The 24,859-nt window shown below is 46.5% G+C and overlaps 1 protein-coding gene across 7 annotated transcripts in view; it reads right to left on the minus strand.

The window, feature by feature from the left end:
• The window catches only part of LOC139568663 (regulatory-associated protein of mTOR), a 177,152-nt gene that overhangs the window by 2,912 nt on the left and 149,381 nt on the right, over positions 1-24,859 (minus strand). The window contains exons 23-35 of one of the 7 annotated variants that reach the window (XM_071390650.1): positions 21,819-21,922; positions 21,452-21,644; positions 20,919-21,029; positions 17,165-17,270; positions 15,023-15,137; positions 14,425-14,549; positions 12,460-12,561; positions 9,476-9,526; positions 4,241-4,347; positions 2,808-2,935; positions 779-865; positions 457-573; positions 42-171 (exon numbers count right to left, since the gene is read on the minus strand). In XM_071390650.1, coding sequence (XP_071246751.1) covers positions 42-171; positions 457-573; positions 779-865; positions 2,808-2,935; positions 4,241-4,347; positions 9,476-9,526; positions 12,460-12,561; positions 14,425-14,549; positions 15,023-15,137; positions 17,165-17,270; positions 20,919-21,029; positions 21,452-21,644; positions 21,819-21,922 — 1,476 coding nt within the window. Of the gene's footprint in view, positions 1-41; positions 172-456; positions 574-778; positions 866-2,807; positions 2,936-4,240; positions 4,348-9,475; positions 9,527-12,435; positions 12,562-14,424; positions 14,550-15,022; positions 15,138-17,164; positions 17,271-20,918; positions 21,030-21,451; positions 21,645-21,818; positions 21,950-24,859 lie in introns of all 7 variants that reach the window. The other 6 variants (XM_071390649.1, XM_071390648.1, XM_071390647.1 and 3 more) reach the window with 6 other exon arrangements.

Raw genomic sequence — 24,859 nt, forward strand, 5'->3', positions numbered from 1 at the left:
GATTCAGACTATGAATGAAGAGAGTAAGAATGCCATAGTACCCAGTAGGGATGGAAGGCCAAACAGCTGATAGCCCCGATCCTTTGGCCCATGAAACCGTCATAATACTTGATGTTGCTGATCACGTCACCGTTGGAGTTGTACACTGCTATGAACTGGTTCATCGATCCACTGGGAGAGGATGGAGAGAACGAGAGAATGAAGGAAAGAGTGAGAAATTAGTTTCATAGCTGCTATACCAAATGTAGCAAACGTTGAAATCGTCAGACTGTCCCCGACCTTTCACCCGTTGATATAATTTTGACCACATTTAATTCCTCAAAGTGAGTTTAGACCATAGAGTTTGATAGAGGGCTAAAACGGTTTACATCCACCTAGAGTCCTCTATCGAACTCTATGGTTTAGACCAATTATAAAGGCCCTTCCTGCCGCGTGCCGTAAAACCTGTGAACTCACCAGGCGAACAGGTTGGCCTGCGGATGGATGTCCAGCGCCGTTAACCCCTTCACCGTCTGCAGCACGTTCACAGAGTCCGGCGACCGCAGCTCGAAGAACCGCACGTCTCCATCGACACTGGGGAGGAGGACGAAGGAGTCCAAACATTACATGACATCACATCCATTTAGATCTACAGGAAGTAGGGCCGCTGGTCTTGGACCGAGCCACAGACAGCGAGGGAACTAGAGCGTGTGAGAGAGTCAAGAATAGTAGTACCACCATATCTGGACACCTGACCGTCACAGAAATAATCCAATCAATCAACCGTTCAAATCACTACCTGACACTAATGATTTTGCCGTCCGTCTGCTTCTGCAGGTGGGCCTTGACCACCCAGGACGAGTGTTCCCGGTACGTCATCACACGACTGTGGGGAGACACAGAAGAAAAGCGTCATCAACTTTAGTCCACCTACAACCACGTTGCTGTTCACGGGAGAGACAGAGGCAGATGTGAAAAGTATGCGGCGTGGGTGGATGGACTCCCACACAGTAATCAACATGCAAGACGCCGCACAGTGTAAAAGTGGCCGGTGTTTGAGAATTTAAAGCAGTGTCTTGGTGTTGAACGGAGTCTATGTTATCAATCAATCAAATATATTTATGAAGCCCTTTTTACATCAGATGTCACACAAAGTACTATACAGAAACCCAGCCTAAAACCCCAAACAGTAAGCAAGGCTGTAGTGTGTGTATATGGCCATTGGGTGTCGCCCTCAGTACATGGGTATAAGCACTATTGGACAGCCCATCTCCATGGTAACAGCATCCTTGAGTGACTGAGGCACTGTGATTGAAGACTGAGGAGGAAAGTTGCACCTAAGCACAGATCTATGTTCCAGATGACCTAACCCCAAATCTTAGCTTTAAGAAGTAGAAAACAAAATCTGACCCTGGGCCAGCAGTAAGAAGCAAACAGAACGCCAAAGTGAGGACCAAAACCTATCCCTGTTCCCTTGGCAAAAATAGTGACAAACTCTGTGTAAGAGTGTGCATGATTGTGTGTGTGCGCCTGAGTGTGTATGCAATGCGTGTGTTTGCTTAGCCCCCTACTGGTTTAAAAGGAGCGCACATATGGAACGGGTGCTACAGTCTCAGTGCCTGAGGGGAAGCTCTTAAATTAACATTAAAGATTTATGGGACACTATGCATTAATTGCCCTGTTTTCTTTTTTGGGGGGAACTAAAATAATGTTTGGCTGTGGGGGGGGGGGGGGCTGGGCATTTGAAGATGCACATGACCGTGTGTACACAGGATGTGCCAGGAGAGCTGGGAGCTCCACAGGTGAGAATACAGCAAAACTCACTTTATGAACAACTCATCAATGAAATGATGTACAGTGATATGAGTCATAAAATAAACAGCCAGTTTAATAGGTACAACACCCCGTTCACAAAAATGGATCGCTCCTACAGACAGTCAGTCACGTGGCCTTGGCTTGCTATATAAAGCAGGCAGACAGACATCGAGACATTCAGTTACTGTTCGAATGGGCAAAACGAGTGACCTAAGCAACTTTGAGCGTGGCATGATCTTGGTGCCAGGCGCGCCGGATTCAGTATCTCAGAACAACCACAACCACACTGGGTTTTGCACCCACGACAGTGTCTAGGGTTTATCAACAATGGGCGACAAACAAAAAACATCCAGTCAGAGGCAGTCCTATGGGCAAAAACAGCTTGTCGATGAGAGAGGTCGAAGGAGAATGACAAGCTAACAGGCAGACCACAAAGACAAATAATGGCGCAGTACAACAGTGGTGTGCAGAACGGCATCTCGGAATGCACAACTCAATCTGCGTGTGGAGCTTTTCCGACACCTTGGAGAATGCCCCGAAGAATTTAGGTTGTTTTGGAGGCAAAGTGGAGTCCGACCCGGTACTAGATTGATGTACCTAAAACTGTCCAGTAAGTGTATATGAGATGACTAAGAAAAAAATTATTAACAACTTTACCTATTTTGCTTTGCTCATACGATTTTAGTGTGTCTGATGATAACTAAGGGAATTTAAAAAAGCACTCCTGCATAAAATATATCCGATGCTAATGAGGCCTTCATAAAACATTAAGACACACAGCTTCTCTTTGTGCTACTGGGAATAAGCAACCCTATGATTAGTAATGAATTAGGAAGATTAGAAGCCCATTCACGTTTACCTCCAGTCACATTTTAGACAGAATAATGTGATGAGGTCCATGTGCGTGCAGGGATGATTCTCATTGTTGAAGCCTTATGAAAATCAAGGTGTGGAGGCAGCATTAAAAGTTTGTGTCTGCGTTTGTGTGAGTGCGCGTGCGCTCGACCACTCACCACTCGTTGGCGCCCATCCTCCTGTCATAGAGGCGGACCGAGCCGTCGCCCAGCCCCGCTGCGATGAGGGACCGCTGTGAGTCACATGATAGGCTAGTCACACAGCTGTCTGCCCCCGTTGGGATGTCCTGGTAGACACACACACACAATTAGTTCAAGCAATGTTGGAAGAAATTTAAAAAATGTAATTACATAGTCGTTGCCGTGACATAACGAACGTTGTGGTTGTCACGGCGCTCATTAAACTTTGAGTAACTGGCTAACAACTCGATCAATCACGTCTACAGCTGACTGATGGAGAATGTCGTCTGGGTTCTGCCGTCAATACAGCCAGAGACAGGGTAGGGCTCGCATACTTCCCATACTACTGTCTGTCAAATAAAGGGTTAACAGGTTGAATGGAAATACAACCGATAATGTTGAGCCAGGTGCTGAATACCAGGATGCATACAGTGCCTTCAGAAAGTATTCATAATCCTGCACTTATTCCACATTTTGTTATGTTACAGCCTGAATTCAAAATTGATTAAATAGATTTTTTTCCTCACCCATTATTCTGTACAGGCTTCCTTCTTTTCACGCTGTCATTTAGGTTAGTATTGGGGAGTAACTACAATGTTACTGATCAATCCTCAGTTTTCTCCTATCAGAGCCATTAAACCCTGTAACTGTTTTAAAGTCACCATTGGACTCATGGTGAAATCCCCGAGTGGTTTCCTTCCTCTCCAGTTTGGAAGGACACATGTATCTTTGCAGTGACTGGGTGTATTGATACACCATCCAAAGTAGGATACTCGATGTCTGCTTTCTATTTTTTACCCATCGACCAATAGGTGCCCTTTGCGAGGCATTGGAAAACTTCCCTGGTCTTTGTGGTTGAATCTGTGTTTGAAATTCACTGCTAGACTGATAATTGTATGTGTGGGGTATAGAGATAAGGTAGTCATTCAAAAATCATGTAAAACACTATCATTGCGCACAGAGTGAGTCCATGCAACTTATTATGTGATTTTTTAAGCACATTTTTCCTCCTGAGCGTATTTAGGCTTGCCATAAGAAAGGGGTTAAATAATTACTCAAGACATTTCAACTTTTCATTTTTTATACATTTGTATAAAAACAAAATTCCACTTTGAGATTGGCCAGTGACACAAAATCTCAATTTAATACATTTTAAATTCAGGCTGTAACACAACAAAATGTGGAAAAAGTCAAGGGGTGTGAATACTTTCTGAAGCCACTGTAAACCGATATGCAAGAAAGCAGGGGGAAGTATCCACAGTTCCAGAGTGTCATAACGCTCTTAATGTACCTATTGGATTTGAGATTTGTCACCTGAGAAATCATGGATGTGCAATAGGCAACTGTGACATTTCAAAACAACGTCATAAATAAATAAACAGGTTATTTATGTTCAGTGTGTTTCTCTCCACCTGAACCTTCATCTCCCTCTCCGTGTCCCAGATCCTGATGACCCTCACGTCTCCAGACGTCATCAGCAGCCCCGTCTCCTGCTCCCAGTCCACCACCATGCCTGCACCTAAGAGGACACTGGTTAGTAACACAGACAGAAAGATACAAGGGAGCACACACAGGCGGAAACCAATGGTTACCATTGACAACGACCCAGCTGTTAATGCCTGGGAGTTTGACGCATGATCTACCAAGCTGAGCACGGGTTCTGATGGCATCTGCCAAGAGTTCTCAGACTGGCGGATGTAAACAGGAAACACACCATCTGAGTCAACTGTGGGTCAAATGAAAGGTCACTGTCTGACAGCAGCCATCAGGATATCACTAATACCTATCCAACCCTAAGATTAGGGGGCTAGGGGTCGATTTGGAAGTGGACAAAAAAGCCTTTCAGACGGTTGCCAACCCTGTGATTCACAACAGGCTGGGGTTAAGACCCACTCCTCTAGGGCGGCGCACAATTGGCCCAGCGCCGGATTAGGGGCGGGCTTTACTTTGCTCATCGCACTCTACTGTCTCCTTGTGGCGGGCCGGGTGCCTGGTCATCAGGTGAACGGTGTTTCCTCCGACACACTGGTGCGGCTGGCTTTCGGGGTCAAGCGGGCGGGTTTTAAGAATCGCGGGTTGGCAGGTCAGGTTTCGGAGGACGCGTGACTCCACCTTTGCCTCCCGAGCCCGTTGGGGACTTGCAGTGATGAGACAAGATGGAAATTGGGTAGGGGGAAATAAAGGGGGTCAAAATAAATCAAATAGGACCAACTCCTCCACCAGATGTTGCTACTGGCAGGCAGCAGTGACAGGTTCTCACACCCAGAGAGAGAGAGGAGGACGAGAGGAGCCCTCAGCACCTCCATATGCTGCTACTGAGTGTGTGACACCCGGCAGAGGGCCGGGGGCGTAGCCTAACCTTGACAAACAGGCAAAGACTGGCAGAGGGAGACTGCTTCCCAGAGTGTTGTACTTGTGCTGTGTGATAGACAGGTGTGGAGAGGAACAGGGGATAACTCTGATAAAGCGGCTACGGGCTTTGCAACACACACTGTAAACACACACACTTTCTCTAAGTGAATCGCACACAGCTTCTCTTCCTACTTTTCCACCTCCTACATATGATCTCCTTTCCTCTTCCCCATCATCAACAATCCCAACCCTGTTCTATCAGTCTGGTCCAGATCCCTCACAGCCCTGTTTCAAAGCCCCAGTGTGGCTAGCTCTGGCGTCACAGCTACGCTCACATGCAGACGCGTGGGGGAACACTTCACAGAGTGTACTCAGTCACCCACAGAGCTGGGACCCTCACAACACACAAACTTCTGTGAGTCCCCCGTTAAGCACACGTGTGCGTACACACACACACACACACACACACACAAACACACGCGTGCACACACTCACACACAAGCACACACACAGAACGACTGGCCCCATTCAGAGACAGAGGAAGAGGAGGCATTCCTTTGAAGTCCGGAGCTCTGTGTTAGTGAGAAATCTCTGGTTGATGAAGAGAGAGGAAGAGAGTGCAGCAGAGAAACCCTGACCTTGTTTATTCTTACTATTCCAGGCAGATAGTACTAAAGTCAATGAATACAAGCAAGGGTTGGAAACCCCAAACATTTTGTTCTGGACAGAAGCACAATTTTGTTTTAGTTCCATTCCAATGTTCCGACCAGCATAATAAAGTTCTGAACCGGTTCGAACCAGTACCGGTTTATATATACACTGAATAAAAATATAAACTAAACGTGTAGTGTTGGTCCCATGTTTCATGAGCTGAAATAAACGATCCCATTCATTTTCCATATGCACAAAAAGCTTATTTCTCTCACATTTTGTGCACAAATTTATTTACCTCCCTGTTAATGAGCATTTCTCTTTTGCCAAGATAATCCATCTACCTGACAGGTGTGGCATATCAAGAAGCTGATTAAACAGCATGATCATTACACAGGTGCACCTTGTCCTGGGGACAATAAAAGGCCACTTTAAAATGTGCAGTTTTGAGGGAGCGCGCAATTGGCATGCTGACTGCAGGAATGTCCACCAGAGCTGTTGCCAGATAATTTAATGTTAATTCCTCTACCATAAGCCACCTCCAAACGTAATTTCAGAGAATTTTGTAGTACATCCAACCAGCCTCGCAACCTAACCTAGAAAAATAGCTGGCAGGCAGACACTGGAAGGAGAAGTGTCTGTGTGACAGAGTGAGTGCTTTGAATGTCGCTTTTTGTGGGACAAAAAACGAGAACGTTAATAACCGGCTCTCATGCTTTTAAAATAATAGTTATGTTCCCGAACACTAGAGATAACTTTCATTACCGGTTCTGTTTACGTTCCTCAAAAAACATAATTCTTTCCAGTTTTCGGTTTTGTTCTCTGAACCGGTTCCAACCCCTGCTTACAAGTCAACACACTGACTGAACCCAATGCCAGGAGAATAAGAGAACAAAACGGTCCACCCCATCTCGCTTGCTTTCTCTCTTTCCATCCCATCTTTTTTATACTCCCACTCCTTCACCACCTCAGGTTTTCCTCCACTCACTCCATCACCTCTCTTTTCTTCACTCCCTCCATACAGTTCAACCATAACCAACTCCACTCAAAAACATTTCTCAGGCGTTGAAAGATTTCCCTTGCTTTAGGTCACATCAGGGTCAACGCATTGAATTCATACACAGACTCTATATGCTACTAGTCAACTTCTCTAAAATGAGAGAATCAATCCCAGTTCCCTATGGCAGCCTAACCAGTGAGGCAGGAATTTGAGAAGTCCACACAGAAATCAATAGCGACATTATGTATGGAGATGTGTGACTGAGGGAGTGGATGAGGGAGTGCAGCCTAGGCATTGCTGCCTCGTCACAATCCGATTCTCAGTGTTCTTCTTATACACAGGGGAATACCTCCTCGAATATATACTCTACCTCTCTCCCTCATTCTCACACTATCCCTCTCTCCCTCCATCTCAAATTCCCTCCCATCTGGAGGCCCATTGTTCTCCTTAATAACGACTACAAAAGCGGCTAATGATTTAGTTAGCATTAGCATAATGTATAACTGAATGGATATTCGGGGCTGCCTGTGCGTGGGTGTTGCTGGTGCATATATGTGCTAGTTGAGGTTAGCCCTATAGCTAGCGTTTGCATAAGCTAGCGTTAGCGGTCTCCAGTGGCTACGATAGCCCCATTCCACTACTCACCTCTGCCCCTGGCTCTCATCCCTAACCCCCTTCTCTCTCCTTATATATCCCTCAGTGTCACGTTATATTTCCATCACTTGTTATTTCTCTCTAGGGGACCAGCACTGCCTCTGCATTCTCATTCCACACCATTAATCACCTGTTGATGGACTGGCTCTCACACGCCGCAGGTTATTAAAGACTGCGCGCCGACTTCACACTTCCCTCCTCTCTCTCTTTTATTCCCTTAATCGTGTTTGCTTTGAAAGTGTCCTCCAGGACCCAGGTGATGGAATTAACTAGGACTACGCTGCACAAGCCTGTAACTAACGATGAGGCCGTCACCATGGATGGGGTTGATTTGATGGACACTGACACCGGTAGTTTATGACGCTAGGCTAGTTAACCTGTGAGCAGACGAGAGAAAAAAGCTCTAGAGTGGAGCCTGTATTTAACCTGTATTACAGGCTAAGGGACTCTGAGTGTTAGATCAGTGATTACTAAAAACTTTGGCACAGATATTTGGGTTGGGTCCAGAGTCGCTGAGACATCTGAGCCTTCTCTCATATTCAGTCTCTGTTTGTCCCTCTCTTCGTCTGTCTGTCCGCCCCCCTCTGTTCCACTCTCTGTGTACTTATCCTCTTTTAGTCCTGCATCTCCCAGCCACTACCTCCCAGAGGCCTTTTTAACAAGCCTCCAGCCATCCAGTGTATGTGGAGTAGGACTGCCCTACTTTCACTCAAACTTCCCCAGTCTCGTCAAAAGAAATGAAAAACTTCCTCAAGCTGCAGTAGAATGAGAGGAGAGATAGACGAGAGAGAGAATGAGAAAGGGGGGAGAGCGCAAGATGTTATAAACGACATCTGCATGAGAACTTAATTAGGTCTGCGCTCTGTCTGTGTGGACGGGAAGTCAATGTGGGTCTCCCTCTCCGGAATGCTAAACAAACACTAATGATAACTCCATAGGGTATAATGAGGGCTGAGAGGGAGACGGCGCTGCTCCACAACAGATAGAAAATAAACAGCACCCAAACAGGCAGGCAGGCTCTCCCATCTCTCACCCATCGCTTTCCCCCTCTCTCACTTTCCTCCGCTCTCGGTCAACCCCTCACTTTCTCTCCTCTCTTTCTCTCCCTGTCCCATCCATCTCTCTACCCTCCTTCCCAATCTCTATAGTCTTCACTCCGACACACTTTGCATGCCAATTCAGCTGCAGGGGAAAAACCCAAGTCTGGATGAAGACAGTTTTAAGGCCCCTTGCTTGGCTGTGGAGGGAACTAATCATGGGTACTGTAAGGAACTAATCATGGATACTGAGGCCAGTACCCATGAACTAATCATGGGTACTGGCCTCAGGGCTAGAGGAAGGAGGTCCATTAGTTCTACTATCAACATCCCACATTACCAGCAGGCCTCTAATTATACACATGATCCTCTAATTAGATGATTGAGGATGCCCTAAATATAATATGTTATAACCCATATGGGGGTGCCGTGTTGACAGTTGTAAGACTAATGGGGGTTCCCCGATTAGTACACGACTCCCACTGGAACTCCTGCAATTCCAACCCTGCAACGATACTGAGCCGATAGAACCAGAAAAGGGACGTTCACGCTGGAGTTGAAGCATTGCTCTAACTACGTCTACACGAACGTTTTTTGTGATTATTATTCATAAGGGTAAAAAAAAATGTAAACAATTCCTGAAAACTAAAATGACAATCACGCTATATCTGTGTGTGAAAGATTACAGTTCAAACTAGACAGTCGTCTGGGCAGAGTTTGTCACCCTTCATGTCTATTTTGTACATGACCACTGGTAGGAATACACGATACCAGCTTTGGCCAGTGGAGAGAGGGATACTGAAGAAAGGGAGGCCTGGGGGGGGGGGGGGGGTCGTCGAATGGAGGGATGGACGGGTCAGGTTACAGGAGGAAGAAGTAGTGCAGGGGCAGACTGCTGGAGTTTGTACAACACACTGAGTCAGGCGAGAGGGAAAGACGACGGCAGCACTCACCTCCCTGTCCCTTACTCCTGTCAAGATAGATGGAGACCCGCCTGGCCAGACCTGCAAGGGGAGGAGCAGAAAGGAGGAGGTAGATGGGGAGGCGCCAGGGAGGGGGGAAGGAGAGTCAGAAGCACATCAGCCCCAGCACGTCACACCGTTAGCAAGGACCCCCACATGCACAGACACACACACACTCACTCTCTGTGTATTAGTTTGTGCGAGTCTGACAGACGGAGACCGACAGACACAATGAGCAGCGGAAGAACAAGGCCACAGTTTCCCCAGCATGACATCTTCCAAATGAACAACACTGACACGCCCGGATCAAAAACAGAGATATTCCACTACTCAACTACTGGCTGTGCATTTAAAATAGGCTCCAGATAGTTACACTCCATCTTAAATCATATATGCACCCTACGGCCTTGGCCAAAAGTAGTGCACTATATAGGGAATAGGGTGCCATTTGGGATGCAGTTATATCTCATCCAAAAGCCTGGAGGGCAGAAGAGTCTAAATCCCCTGTACCACAGGGAAGACGAGTGTGTGTGTGTGCACCTTGTTGAATGCACGTGTGGTTGGTGTTCACGTATGCGAGTGTGAATGAGTGTGTATGTATGTATGTACACAGTGTACAAAACGTTAAGAACAGCCTCATAATATTGAGTTTCACTCCCTTTTGCCCTCAGAACTGCCTCAATTCGTAGCGGCATGGACTCTACAAGGTGTCAAAAGCGTTCCACAGGGATGCTGGCCCATGTTGACTCCAATGCTTCCTACAGTTGTGTCAAGTTGGCTGGATGTCCTTTGGGTGGTGGACCCTTCTTGAAACACACAGGAAACTGTTAAGCATGAAAAACCCGGCAGCGTTGCAGTTCTTGACACACAAACCAGTGCGCCTGGCACCTACTACCCCATTCAAAAACACTTACATATTTTATCTTGCCCATTCACCCTCTGAATGGCGCACATACACAATCCATATCTCATTTGTCTCAAGGCTTAAAAATCCTTTAACCGGTCTCCTCCCCTTCATCTACAATGATTGAAGTGGATTTAACAAATGACATCAATAAGGGATCATAGCTGTCACCTGGATTCACCTGGTCAGTCTATCATGGAAAGAGCATGTTTCGCACATGAATGTGTGTGTGTCCCTGGGTGTACTGCGATACAACAGGACTAACTGCATATAGCATAGTGACAATTAACACCAATACAACTATTACATTGTGGGGGAGCTGGCAGCCTTGTTCTGCTAGAGGAAGATGAAACATAAAACCAACATAAAGTCAACGTAGCAGGAAAGTAGCAAGCCAGAGTTAGAAGATCTTAATGGAAGGAGGCAAAATGACGAGGAATAGCACCCGACACAAGTTACTGGATGGAGGGGAGAGCCTGTGTTATGGAGATGGGGGAGATTTGGAAGGTCTGTGTTTGTGCTTCTGAAGCAGTTACAAATCGGTGCCAACGATGATCTCACGATGGCATCTGTTCATTTGAACGGCGCTAGCTGTATCAACGCAAGCTTGAGCTGTGCAGACCCTCCCTACCCGTCTCTACCCGTCTCTACCCGTCTCCACCTCCAAGGTAAAGTGGCGGTTACCACTGCTAAATCCTGATTGCGGAATACCTGACAGCTCTCCCTGTGAGGCTAGTTAAGTGTGTCGCCTCTCAGAAGGTAGCCTGAGCAGGGACGCTGCTCACACACAGAACACACATACACTCATAAGAATATAATTCATTTTTTATTTTACCTTTATTTAACTAGGCAAGTCAGTTAAGAACAAATTCTTATTTTCAATGACGGCCTAGGAACAGTGGGTTAACTGCCTTGTTCAGGGGCAGAACGACAGATTTTTACCTTGTCAGCTCGGGGATTCGATCTTGCAACCTTTCGCTTACTAGTCCAACACTCTAACCACTAGACTACCTGCCGCCCCGGAGCGTGTCTCATTCTATGACTCTACACAGAGCTGTCAGAGCTAACGTCCTACCAGCTAGCGCGCTCGCCTGCCCTCCTCCTACACGCCCACCACAGATAATAATTGAATGTGATTCAGCTATGTATTGAATGTCATACAACAGCTCATCCTTGACCTGTATGTACTCACACACTTATATATTTCTACTACCGTACATTTTAGTTACACTGTTTATACTCACCGCATACTTATTCATATACTGGATTCCTGACAACTCTTAATATATCTACTGCTGTACATAGCATTCTTCGTATATCTGGTGTAAATTCATCTGGTGTACATACGTATAGATTGCGTTTGGATTACTGTTACAGCGCTTTTTGGGTTGTTAATTAGATTCATACCGACGCGCTTCATTTCTTTACAGTTTACTGCATTGTTAGGAGCTAGTAACCATAAGTATTTCACAGCACCCGCTATGACATCTGCTAAACTGTGTACGCGACCAATAAACGTTGTTTTGATTTGACGCAATTCTAACTCAAGCCTATACTGCACCAAAACTGGTGATCTGCATCAAAATAAATTCCTAGATTAGTATGAAACATTGCACATCGTCCCTGACAAATGAATGAATGCAGAATGAAGCAGCCAATTTCCTGCACCTGCCATCCATAAGCATAGCCTATAATTTTCTGAATGGCCACATGTCAGAGAAATACAGAGAGGAACATAGACAAGCGATTGGCAGATGTAGAGTGGGAAATATGAGGGGGTTGGAGAATTAGTGGAAAGGGGATGTGGGGAGATGCGGGTCTGAATTCTGAGCGGGTGGGGAGGAGGGGGGACTTGAATGATTGTGGACACGAGGACTAGGTGGATTGAGGGTTTGGGGTAGTGGGGTGGATGGGAATGGGTAAAGGTTGTATTGTGTGGCAGTGGTGGTGGGACGGGGGGTAAAACTGAGGTCGATGTGGCGGTACACTGAGGGTCTAGGGTGATAAACGGAGGGGGTCTAGGGGGGGTAAATAACGTGGTCTTTACTGTGGGCGCTGGAGGAGGGCTGACCTCGGGTGGTGGGGAGCATGTCGGACAGGCCCTGCCACGCCGTCACCATCTCGGGGTTCCGTTGGTCCGCAAAGTTCTTCCAGATACGCAACGCCCCGTCATCTAGAGGAGGAGGGGAGAGAGAGAGAGAGAGAGAGAGAGAGAGAGAGAGAGAGAGAGAGAGAGAGAGAGAGAGAGAGAGAGAGAGAGAGAGAGAGAGAGAGAGAGAGAGAGAGAGAGAGAGAGAGAGAGAGAGAGAGAGAGAGAGAAAAAGAGCGAGAGAAAAAAGAGAGCGAGAGAAAGAGAGCGAGAGAAAGAGAGCGAGAGAAAGAGAGAGAGAGCAAGAGAGAGAGGATGGTTGGAGAAAGAGAGGAAGGGGGGGCGACAGAGAAATAAAAGTAAAGAGAAAAAAATGTTAGATATTATCATACAAGGTTAGAGGTCGCTAACAACCACCATATTTACACTTGCAAACACTTCCTCCCTTTGTGCCCATGAGAGACGAAGCATGTGCACATGGATTTGCATTAACCACTATGGCCTCGAGCGCGTCCGTGACCTAAGAGTGCCGAAAGAACACAACAGAAGCACAGTCTATGGCTGTATCCCAAATGGCACCTTATTCCCTAGATAGTGCACTACTTTTGACCAGAGCCCTATGGGTGCACTATATAGGGAATAGGTTGCTGTTCGGGAGGCATCCTATCCCTTAACATGCATCTCTTAACAAATCTCTGAACAAAAGTTCTTACATTCGGTCTACACAAAGCAACTTTCAAGCAATTTGACTTCGTCTCTTCAGCCTCTAGCCTCCTTCAACTTAACAAACTCATATGTACAATACAATGCGCTTGTGCCTCCCCTTCAAGCCTGGCACCTTCCCACTGCTTTCAAGCCTACACACACACATTCACAAATACCATGCTCCCTGCCACCCATTGTACAAAGGCACCGCAGACTAAACTGAAACTAAGTTCAAGGCCGTGTTAACAGGGTCTTGTTTCTCTAGTCCTCCTGAACAGATTGCGAAAGAATCCCAGAGTGTTCAGTTTTGAGACACTTAGCCTAGGTAGCCATGTTTCAATGTACACTCTGTTCTTCCTAGAAGTAATGACTCATCGTGCTCAATCCTTCACGTCGGTAGGGACGTAGGGAAGAACTTCAAATACGGATGTATTTTGAAAGTATTCAGACAGGATCGCAAACCAGGGTGAATGAATGGCCATGTTTAAAATGACAGACAAAACCACATGACTGTATATGACTTTGGAGCCGCAAAGCATGTTAATACAGCCCTGCGATAATTGGTTTCACATGAGAAATAAAGTGAACAGCAATTCAACATAATGCTGCCGACTTAATTCCTTTTATAATTATTTAAGAGTGCATTTTTCACCCAGGGAACAATGTGTGCGTGCGCGTTCCTGTCTGAGGATGTGAGGTAGGCGTTTGAGGCTGGCTTATTAAGGCTTCAAGGTCTAGGAGAGAGAAAACATGCACATTTATTTACTGCAAATTGATGGTGTCCTTGAATTGAGGCAACTTGGGTCCATTTAGTTTCTGCATTTAGTTCGATTGGGTGACGCTGAAGTGATTGACTGACTGGGAGTTTGTTCAATTTTCTTTTACGTGTGTGCTTGCATATGTCTGTGTGACGCGCAAGAGGATTGAGTCTGAGTGTATGTGCGTGTTCGTGAGATGATCGAAGGGGGGAGAATTTGTATTCTACTTTATCCACAGCAACTTAAAGGAGCAATTCGGGTTAAGTGCCTTGCTCAAGGACACGGCGGCAAATTCTTCACCTAGTCGGCTTGGTGATTCGAACCAGCAACTTTTTCGGTTACTGGCCCAACGCTCTTTAACCGCTAGGCTACCTGCCTGTGTGTACAGTGAATAGGTGTGTACAGTGAATAGGTGTGTACAGTGAATAGGTGTGTACAGTGAATAGGTGTGTACAGTGAATAGGTGTGTGTGTGTGTGTCTGACCTGTAGCAGTGAGCAGCAGGGAGTAGTCATGTCCGTTGAGGTACTCCATAGCTGTGATGCGGGTGTAGCGAGGGTTCCCGTTGTAGAAATAGTCCAACCTCTCCGCCTTCTCCCAGTCCCAGAAACTACAGAAAAACACATACACTTCAGTCCCTTCCAGCACTTCAGTCCCTTCCAACACTATAGTGTCTGTAGCACTGCCAGCTATGTCCCTTTGTGCGTCACTGGTCTGTGTCATGGCCCTGATAGGGGACAGACTTTTCTCAGGGCTACCACTACAGCATGTGTCTGAATGACCTGGTTCTGATGACTTTCAAACTCTTTTCACAGAGATGAACACAAATACCCCACACCATATGGCTTGTTCCCACATATCCAGTCCTCTCAGATCAGCAAACAAACACAGTCAATGGACACATCTCGAATGGCTATCGATATCTCATATACTGCAGTGCTCCTTGTGTGAATAGTTTCTGAAGGCGCTGTTTGTCTCTGGCCAAAGTAGAGCATTACGTGCAGGGACAGACTCATATGAGACAGTCAATAACACGCTTCAAAATATAGCTGAGGCGTTGCGAACAAGACGGCAGTCTCTCACCAGATGCTGTCTTTGTCTGCCACGGCGATGCAGGGGTTGAAGGGGTGGAACTTGACCACGGAGGGAACGCCAGGGTTACGGTTGATGAAGATCTGGTCGTCCAGACGGGTCACGCCTAGAGGGGGAGGAGACACCGAGCACTATCAGTCACCTGACACCAAACAAGAATCAAACAGTCAGTCTTAGATAAATAAAAATGTACCAAACGTAAACGGTCAAACAATACAATCTATATATATTATTTGGCTTCATCAATTCATGAAAATAAGTCAAGCGGTCTGTATTTATATGGGCGAGTGACTGTGGTATCACGATAGTAAAGATATGTTTGGATGAAAACACTCTTGTAACTCCCATAAAGACCAGAATATTTGCTAGTGAGAGCCCTATTCAATAGTCCTACAGTCACATTTACAATCCTCGTCTAAAAGGTCTGGCTACGCTGCCATGACAAGCATCACTTGTGTCGTCAAGGTGTCCTTCGGCTATCTGGAATGTCTCAAAGTGGACTGTCAGGAATTTCAGAGAGGAAATACTAATTGGAAAAAATATTTCATAAATTCGGGAACAAAAGAAATACTGGAGGAAAAGGTTTTTAATCTAGCCTAGCAAGACCTTGGCAAGGACTTCCGACTCTGTACTTGGTGATCAAAATCTGAAAAGGTGTTCATTAAAAGCTAGTCTTGTCTGTGTCGTTTTCTCTACCATGCAAAATTCAATACTGCGAGCGGGAAAGCTTGTATTGTTGCTTTCAGCAAACTCATCACGTTTTTCATCACAAATAAAACAGTGAAAAACAGACTTCAATCAGTTTTATAGAAGCCTTTGAGGTTGATTCCCCGGCTCTCTTCTCTCCTGTCTCTGTCCCCCGGCCCTCTTCTTTCCTGTCTCTGTTCCCCGGCTCTCTTCTTTCCTGTCTCTGTTCCCCGGCTCTCTTCTTTCCTGTCTCTGTTCCCCGGCTCTCTTCTTTCCTGTCTCTGTCCCCCGGCTCTCTTCTTTCCTGTCTCTGTTCCCCGGCTCTCTTCTTTCCTGTCTCTGTTCCCCGGCTCTCTTCTTTCCTGTCTCTGTCCCCCGGCTCTCTTCTTTCCTGTCTCTGTTCCCCGGCTCTCTTCTTTCCTGTCTCTGTTCCCCGGCTCTCTTCTTTCCTGTCTCTGTCCCCCGGCTCTCTTCTTTCCTGTCTCTGTTCCCCGGCTCTCTTCTTTCCTGTCTCTGTTCCCCGGCCCTCTTCTTTCCTGTCTCTGTCCCCCGGCCCTCTTCTTTCCTGTCTCTGTTCCCCAGCTCTCTTCTTTCCTGTCTCTGTTCCCTGACTCTCATCTCTCCTGTCTGTTGCCTGCCCTCTTTTTTCTTCCCCACTCTTGACCCTCTATCATGTTTTACTCGTCTCCTTTCTCACTCACTCAGTCTCTACTCCTCCCTCTCTATTCTTTGTCACCCTCTAACTCCCCCTATCGGTCTCTCTCGCTTTCTTTTTAAATGTACCCCCTCCCTTCCCCTGTCTGTCCATCTCCCCAGAGGCAGGAGAATGAATGAGGGCAGCCCTGATCTTTTAGTCTCTCAACTTTAGAGGATGGCAGAAAGGGATGGTTAAAAGCGTAGAGCGATACATGCGTATGTGAGCCTCAGCTCTGACGCCAATGGACTCGTGAGCGCGTGTGTGTCCTGTGTGTGTATGTCCTGTGTGTGTGAGTGTGCGTACGCCCATGTGTGTTGTAGGAGCTGGCAGTGACGTGGGAGTGTTAGCCATTCTGTTTGAGCAGGCTCTGACTTCAAAGGGGGAGCTGGGGAGCTGCGCTGAAGCCTGGGGTCTTTAATGTGTGTGTGTAGTGTGTGTGTGTGTGTGGGGGGGGGGGGGGGGGTGTGGCAGAGCTTTTGGAACAAGGGGGGTTTCCAATAGATCCTCGCTCCCACTCTAACTTCATATGCATACTCACGGTCCCCTCACTGGTGTGTTTCACTCTTCAAATATCTCCATATCCCTCTGCCACGGTATGTGTGACAGTGCATGGGCACAGTTTTTTTCATCTATACTGTGGGTGAGTGACAGCAAATCTACACAAGTGTGTGTGTGTGTGTGTGTGTGTAGATATGCATAGTGTATCTGCGTATTTATGTGTAGCTACGCATAGTGTTTGTGTGTGTCACCTCTCTGTGTGATGCGTTGGCTCTGTTTTCGAACGCGGGCGTTCCTCAGGAACCTCCACTCCCTCTCTTTCCTCACCTGACTCTCCACATCATGCTCCTCTGGAATCTATAGAGAGAAAGAGAAATAGAGAAAGAGTTGAAGTTGGAAGTTTACGTACACTTAGGTTGGAGTCATTAAAACTCCTTTTTCAACCACTCCACAAATTTCTTGTTAACAAACTATAGTTTTGGCAAGTCGGTTAGGATGTCTACTATGTGCATGACACAAGTACATTTTCCCACAATTGTTTACAGACAAATTAATTCACTTATAATTCACTATCACAATTCCAGTGGGTCAGAACTTTACATACACTAAGTTGACTGTGCCTTTAAATAGCTTGGAAAATGATGTCATGGCTTTAGAAGCTTCTGATAGGCAAATTGACATCATTTGAGTCAATTGGAGGTGTACCTGTGGATGTATTTCAAGGCCTACCTTCAAACTCAGTGCCCCTTTGCTTGACATCATGGGAAAATCAGCTAAGACCTCAGGGAGCAATTTCAAAACGCCTGAAGGCACCACGTTCATCTGTACAAACAATAGTACGCAAGTATAAACACCATGGAACCACGCTGCTGTCATACCGCTCAGGAAGGAGACACGTTCTGTCTCCTAGAGATGAACGTACTTTGGTGCGAAAAGTGCAAATCAATCCCAGAACAACAGCAAAGGACCTTGTGAAGATGCTGGAGGAAACGGGTACAAAAGTATCTATATCCACAGTAAAACGAGTCCTATATCGGCATAACCTGAAAGGCCGCTCAGCAAGTAAGAAGCCACTGCTCCAAAACCGCCATAAAAAAGCCAGACTACTGTTTGCAACTGCACATGGGGACAAAGATTGTACTTTTTGGAGAAATGTCCTCTGGTCTGATGAAACAAAAATATAACTGTTTGGCCATAATGACCATCGTTATGTTTGGAGGAAAAAGGGGGATGCTTGCAAGCCGAAGAACACCATCCCAACCGTCAAGCACGGGGGTGGCAGCATCATATGTGCTTTGCTGCAGGAGGGACTGGTGCACTTCACAAAATAGATGGCATCATGAGGTTGGAAAAGTATGTGGATATATTGAAGCAACATCTCAAGACATCAGTCAGGAAGTTAAAGCTTGGTCGTAAATGGGTCTTCCAAATGGACAATGACCCCAAGCATACTTCCAAAGTTGTGGCAAAATGGCTTAAGGACAACAAAGTCAAGGCATTGGAGTGGCCATCACAAAGCCCTGACCTCAATCCTATTGAAGATTTGTGGGCAATACTGAAAAAGTGTGTGCGAGCAGGGAGGTCTACAAACCTGACTCAGTTACACGAGCTCTGTTAGGAGGAATGGGCCTAAATTCACCCAACTTATTGTGGGAAGCTTGTGAAAAGCTACCTGAAACGTTTGACCCAAGTTAAACAATTTAAAGGCAATGCTACCAAATACTAATTGAGTGTACGTAAACTTCTGACCCACTGGGAATGTGATGAAATAAAAGCTGAATCAATAATTCTCTCTACTATTATTCTGACATTTCACATTCTTAAAATAAAGTGGTGATCCTAACTGACCTAAGACAGGGAATTTTGACTAGGATTAAATGTCAGGAATTGTGAAAAACTGAGTTTAAATGTATTTGGCTAAGGTGTATGTAAACTTCCGACTTTAACTTTACATGTTTTATTTCTATTAGATTGAATAGGGCAGAAGCATGTCTAAACTGGAAGTGGTTACAGAGCTAAAAGAGGAAGACCCACTTGCTTCCCTTCCTCTCTTTCTCCTCCAATTATACTCCTTCATGGTCTTGTATAAAGACAAGAGCTTCTTGCTACTGGGCTAAATGAACATGGTTGCCTCTCAGGCTGCTAAGTGTTCTCTCCCACGTTTCAACCCACCCTCATCCTCTTCCTGCCCATCTAACACTCTTATCTCACCCTCTCCTCCTCCTCCTCTCTTTCTGTCATCCCATTCTTTGGAATGATGGGTTAATGAGATAAATGAAGAGGATTGCCTCGTAGGCTTGAAGTGTTAAAAGCTCTATCCTTGCTTGTCTTCTCTCCTCCCCCTCTATCCATTCATTAACCCCTCCCTCCCTCGCTCTCCATCCATCCATCCATCCACCCATCGCCTCTCTTTGAGGGCTGCCTCTCAGGCTGTGTTGAGGGGTTTTCTCCTCCCTCACACTCCCATAGCCCCCTCTTTCTCTCCATCCATTCATCCCTCTCTTTGAGGGCTGCCTCTCAGGCTGTGTTGAGGGTTTCCTCCATCCCTTAGTCCCTGACAGGGAGAGAATCATTAGCGAACATCAATGGAGGTCCTCTGGTGTAATTGCAGAGGGCAAGGAAGGGATTGAGTTTGAGTGTTTCTGTGTTTCTAAGTGGATGTGTGTGCATGCCTGTTTCTGTGTGTCCGTGTGTGCGCACACATTTCTATGGAGTTATGTGTGTGTACGTGTCCCTGTATAGCTGTAACCATTAGCATTATGGACAGGGCTGGTAATGTACAGAGAAAGGCTGTAATGGAGTGTAATGGTGGAGTGTTGTGAGGCCAGAGTGTTGCTGCTTATTAAGTACATGCCCCACCAGGCTCCCTGCTCTGCCCTCTGAATACTAAACACTAACAGAGCAGCCACACACTGACTGCATCCCAAATGGCACCCTAGTCCCTATGTACTTTTGCCCAGGGCCCATAGTGCGTTTTATAGGGGATAGGGAGCCATTTCGGACACAGCTATTGACTAGAACTGCAGCTGCAACCGCATGTGGATTCATATGCTCTGGTAATCACCACCAAGCACTCACAGTGACATAACATGTAGAGGGGTGGAGGGAGGGACAGATGGAGGGGGGTGGAGCAAGACAGGGAGAGAGAGACAGGGAGAGAGAGACAGGGAGAGAGAGACAGGGAGAGAGAGACAGGGAGAGAGAGACAGGGAGAGAGAGACAGGGAGAGAGAGACAGGGAGAGAGACAGGGAGAGAGTAGAAGGGTGGAGAGAAAGAGTAGAAGGGGGGGAAGAGAGTAGAAAAGGGTGGAGAGAAAGAGGGTAGAAGGGGAGAGAGAAAATGAATGATTAAATAAAGGAAATAGCGTGTGCAAGTCACTGTTTGCTTGTACATCTCTACAGACACTAAGGCCTGCCTCAGTCAGAGCTGATGAGTGTGTGTGTAGGTGTGTGTGTCAAGGTGAGAGGCTGTCATGATGCTGGGTCTCAGCTAGGGCTGCAGGATATGGGCAAATAATCTAATTGGCATGACATCGAATGACAAAAGCCCTAGCTGGGTGTAGCGACTCCTATAACTGCATTGCCAAGGCACGTGTGTGTGTGAGAATGTGTGTGTGTGAGGACAGTGTGTGTGTGTGTGTGTGTGTGTGTGTGCAAGTTTGTGTGTTGGAGTGAGTGAGTGTATGTGTGTGTCTGTGGAGACAGCCATACACATGACTCAGCTGCTTCCTCTGACCATCAAAGGAAGGTCAGGTGCTGTAACAGGCTTAACAGCTTCCTTGAACAGGTACTGAGACACACTACAGTTTTATGTGTGTGTGTGTGTGTGTGTGTGTGTGTGTGTGTGTGTGTGTGTGTGTGTGTGTGTGTGTGTGTGTGTGTGTGTGTGAGCAAGAGAGACGGCGAGAGAGAGTGTGTGAGAGCGAGTATGTGAGGGCGTGTGAGAGAGAGGAAGAAAGAGGGATGAAAATAGAAAGAGAGAGAGAGAGAAGTGTAGTACAGTACCTTCATAACAGGCTGAGCAAAGTACTTGGCGCTCCAGTCACACAGCCCTGTAGACAGGTTGGCATTCATGTAGGCCTTGTGACCTCCTGGGTCATCTGCATCATCCCCGGCCTGACACACACGCGCAAGCACAAACAGACAATTAAAAATATTCACATTTTAACACACTACCACCAATACACACCACCACACTCTCAGAATTCACTGTAAAATATCATCCAAAATTAAGTGTCTGGGAGTTCTCTTTCATAATGAATCAAACAGACTAAATTGACAAAAATTAAGCAAAAAAAAAATATCCAGAAGCCTTAATTGAGCAATTGAGGTAATTAGCATAACATTCTGGTTTAAATGGGTATGCTAGTGGAGTCCAGAGACTGCATTTCTTCTCAACTGCCACTTCTTCCTTTACTATAGACTTCGGAAGAAAGTTACGAAAAGTTGCTGTCGCTCAAAATGTTCTTCCGTTATTTCTTCCGTTTCTCCTTTAAGAAACAAGTTTAACAGAAATGAGTTCTTAGATGTCAGGGTACCTGTTCAGAGCCGGAGGGCCCCTTGTCGAACATCTTGCGCGTGCGGGGGAACTGGTGGGAGTGGGGGGCCTGTCCGCCCAGCGTGGGGGTGTAGGGGGGTCGCGTGGGGGGCTGTTCTCCACCGCGTGTCGGGGGTTTGGGCACCTCGTTGGTCAGACTGGAGCTGCTGGCACTGGGCATGGGGGGAGAACCACTGGGGGAGAGGTAGATTTGGGAGGGAGAGGGAGGTTAGTGTCGGTGGCAGGAAATGAGGACGGTGGATGTAAAGTCGTGTGTGTGTGTCTGCTACGCCAATATTCCTGGTAGGGTTAAGAATATGAAGATTGTGTGTAATATGAGTTGAGCGTGTGTGTGCGTATATCCTCACCCTGCCTGGTGGATGTGTGCCACCTTGCTGGTGGGGCTGGCGGGGGCTGACTGGGTGAGAGAGCCAGAGTCCAGGATCCTCTGGGGCCGAGCGTTCATAGTGGCCTGGGGAGACAGAGACAGAGACAGGGCCTGAGAGACCGGCGACAGGAGGAGAAGAGAGACGGAGAGACCGGAGGAGAAGAGAGAAGAGAGAGCAGGAGTACAAAAAGTGAGGAATGAGAAAAGCCATGAATTGCTCAATGCAACATAAGCAAACAGGCTAAACCATACTTTGTAAGGAAACTTACTGTACTATGTTCAGTAACTTGAACAGTTGGGTGAACTTCTACTGTATTTCAACATATTACCCTTCAACACATGATCTATACAACACCAGCAACAGCCAGACACCTTGAAATCCTCCCGGTACTGCACCCATCAATAACAGAATCAACGCCAGTATACACTGAAACAGATATTCACCAGAGGAGAGTAAAACTCAATAAGGGAAACCTGATGAATAACAGTGAGTTGTTTACAAAAGCCTGAGCAGAGAGAAAAACCTTGTTAGCTTTAGGAGATACAGTTAACACCAGCAAACATACTTTACCATCTGGAAATGCCAGTAGTAGTGTGTGTATTGTGTGTGTGTGTGGGTTGCGGCAGCATCAATTACTTGTGTTTGCAGGCGAGCGCTTCATTAAAAAGAAGCACAGAAATGACAGTCGTCACTAATCTGAGAGGCTTCACAAACCGCAGGAGTAAAATATGAATAAGGTGGGAGAAAACAAGTAATTATCACACACCACCACGCTGGCACATCGTAATGCCACGCAAACACAGAGAAAGCATCTTGGCAAAAATCTCTTAACATGCGCACACGCACAAACAGACACCATCACAGCGAGAGAGAGAGCTGAGAAGCAGTATTTATTTATTTTTTGACAGAAATCTTCAAAAGGGTAAAATTTCTCTCATCTCCCACTGGGAGTCTTTGCTAAGTGTTAATTGAGATGCTCATATCAACTAAGGAACAACGGAGATATGGAGCTTTCCCTCTGTACAAAAAGAGTCCAGGTATCATTACTAAACAATAGTCACAGCAAGTGGAAGAAAAGGAGAGAGAATAGCAAAAGGAGGAAGATGTGAAACGTGCCATTTTATCACAATCAGTAAGAGCTGGTGATGAAGCCGGTCTGACAGCGTAACCGGGATGTTATTTCCCATGTAACATACACAGTCATAATGATTCTTGCATGGAAGACAATAGGTATCGTTACCCCACAGACTAAGCTTCCTGTATGCAAAACAAATCAAATCAAATCAAATTTTATTAGTCACATACACATGGTTAGCAGATGTTAATGCGAGTGTAGCGAAATGCTTGTGCTTCTAGTTCCGACAATGCAGTAATAACCAACAAGTAATCTAACCTAACAATTCCACAACTACTACCTTATACACACACACAAGTGTAAAGGGATAAAGAATATGTACATAAAGATATATGAATGAGTGGTGGTACAGAACGGCATGGCAAGATGCAGTAGATGGTATAGAGTACGGTATATACATATGAGATGAGTACTGTAGGATATGTAAACATAAAGTGGCATAGTTTAAAGTGGCTAGTGGTACATGTATTACATAAAGATGGCAAGATGCAGTAGATGATATAGAGTACAGTATATACATATGAGATGGGTAATGTAGGGTATGTAAACATTATATTAAGTGGCATTGTTTAAAGTGGCTAGTGGTACATTTTTACATAATTTCCATCAATTCCCATTTTTAAAGTGGCTGGAGTTGAGTCAGTATGTTGGCAGCGGCCGCTAAATGTTAGTGGTGGCTGTTTAACAGTCTGATGGCCTTGAGATAGAAGCTGTTTTTCAGTCTCTCGGTCCCTGCTTTGATGCACCTGTACTGACCTCGCCTTCTGGATGATAGCGGGGTGAACAGGCAGTGGCTTGGGTGGTTGTTGTCCTTGATGATCTTTATGGCCTTCCTGTGACATCGGGTGGTGTAGGTGTCCTGGAGGGCAGGTAGTTTGCCCCCGGTGGTGCGTTCTGCAGACCTCACTACCCTCTGGAGAGCCTTACGGTTGTGGGCGGAGCAGTTGCCGTACCAGGCGGTGATACAGCCCGACAGGATGCTCTCGATTGTGCATCTGTAGAAGTTTGTGAGTGCTTTTGGTGACAAGCCGAATTTCTTCAGCCTCCTGAGGTTGAAGAGGCGCTGCTGCGCCTTCTTCACAACGCTGTCTGTGTGGGTGGACCAATTCAGTTTGTCCGTGATGTGTACACCGAGGAACTTAAAACTTTCCACCTTCTCCACTACTGACCCGTCGATGTGGATAGGGGGGTGCTCCCTCTGCTGTTTCCTGAAGTCCACAATCATCTCCTTTGTTTTGTTGACGTTGAGTGTGAGGTTATTTTCCTGACACCACACTCCGAGGGCCCTCACCTCCTCCCTGTAGGCCGTCTCGTCGTTGTTGGTAATCAAGCCTACCACTGTAGTGTCATCCGCAAACTTGATGATTGAGTTGGAGGCGTGCATGGCCACGCAGTCGTGGGTGAACAGGGAGTACAGGAGAGGGCTCAGAACGCACCCTTGTGGGGCCCCAGTGTTGAGGATCAGCGGGGTGGAGATGTTGTTACCTACCCTCACCACCTGGGGGCGGCCAACAACAACATACCATTGTTGAGTAACTGTGTCCCATAATTGCATGGCATTCAGTGGTTCAAACCAACTCGTTCCACCACCAGTGTGTACATAGTCATCTTCGCCGCACAGCTGTATGGTTTCCCCATAGACAACGCTTCCTAACGTAATGCACTCAAAACATGATATATTGTTGCATAACTGTACGCTGCCGAGTTCTTCGCTCGAACAGACGCGTCCAGTTCCGCCACCGGTGCACTTAACGGAGACGCCAACGCGGCGCTGAGGAACATCCTGCCCCCCCCCCCCCCCCCCTCTACTTACTTCCCTTACTTATTCATCACTTCCAAAAGCCAAGCTAACAAAATGCACACAGCTAGAGAGATACTGTAGAGT

This window comes from Salvelinus alpinus, chromosome 2, assembly GCF_045679555.1.
Source record: "Salvelinus alpinus chromosome 2, SLU_Salpinus.1, whole genome shotgun sequence".
In the NCBI taxonomy this organism is placed as follows: domain Eukaryota; kingdom Metazoa; phylum Chordata; class Actinopteri; order Salmoniformes; family Salmonidae; genus Salvelinus; species Salvelinus alpinus.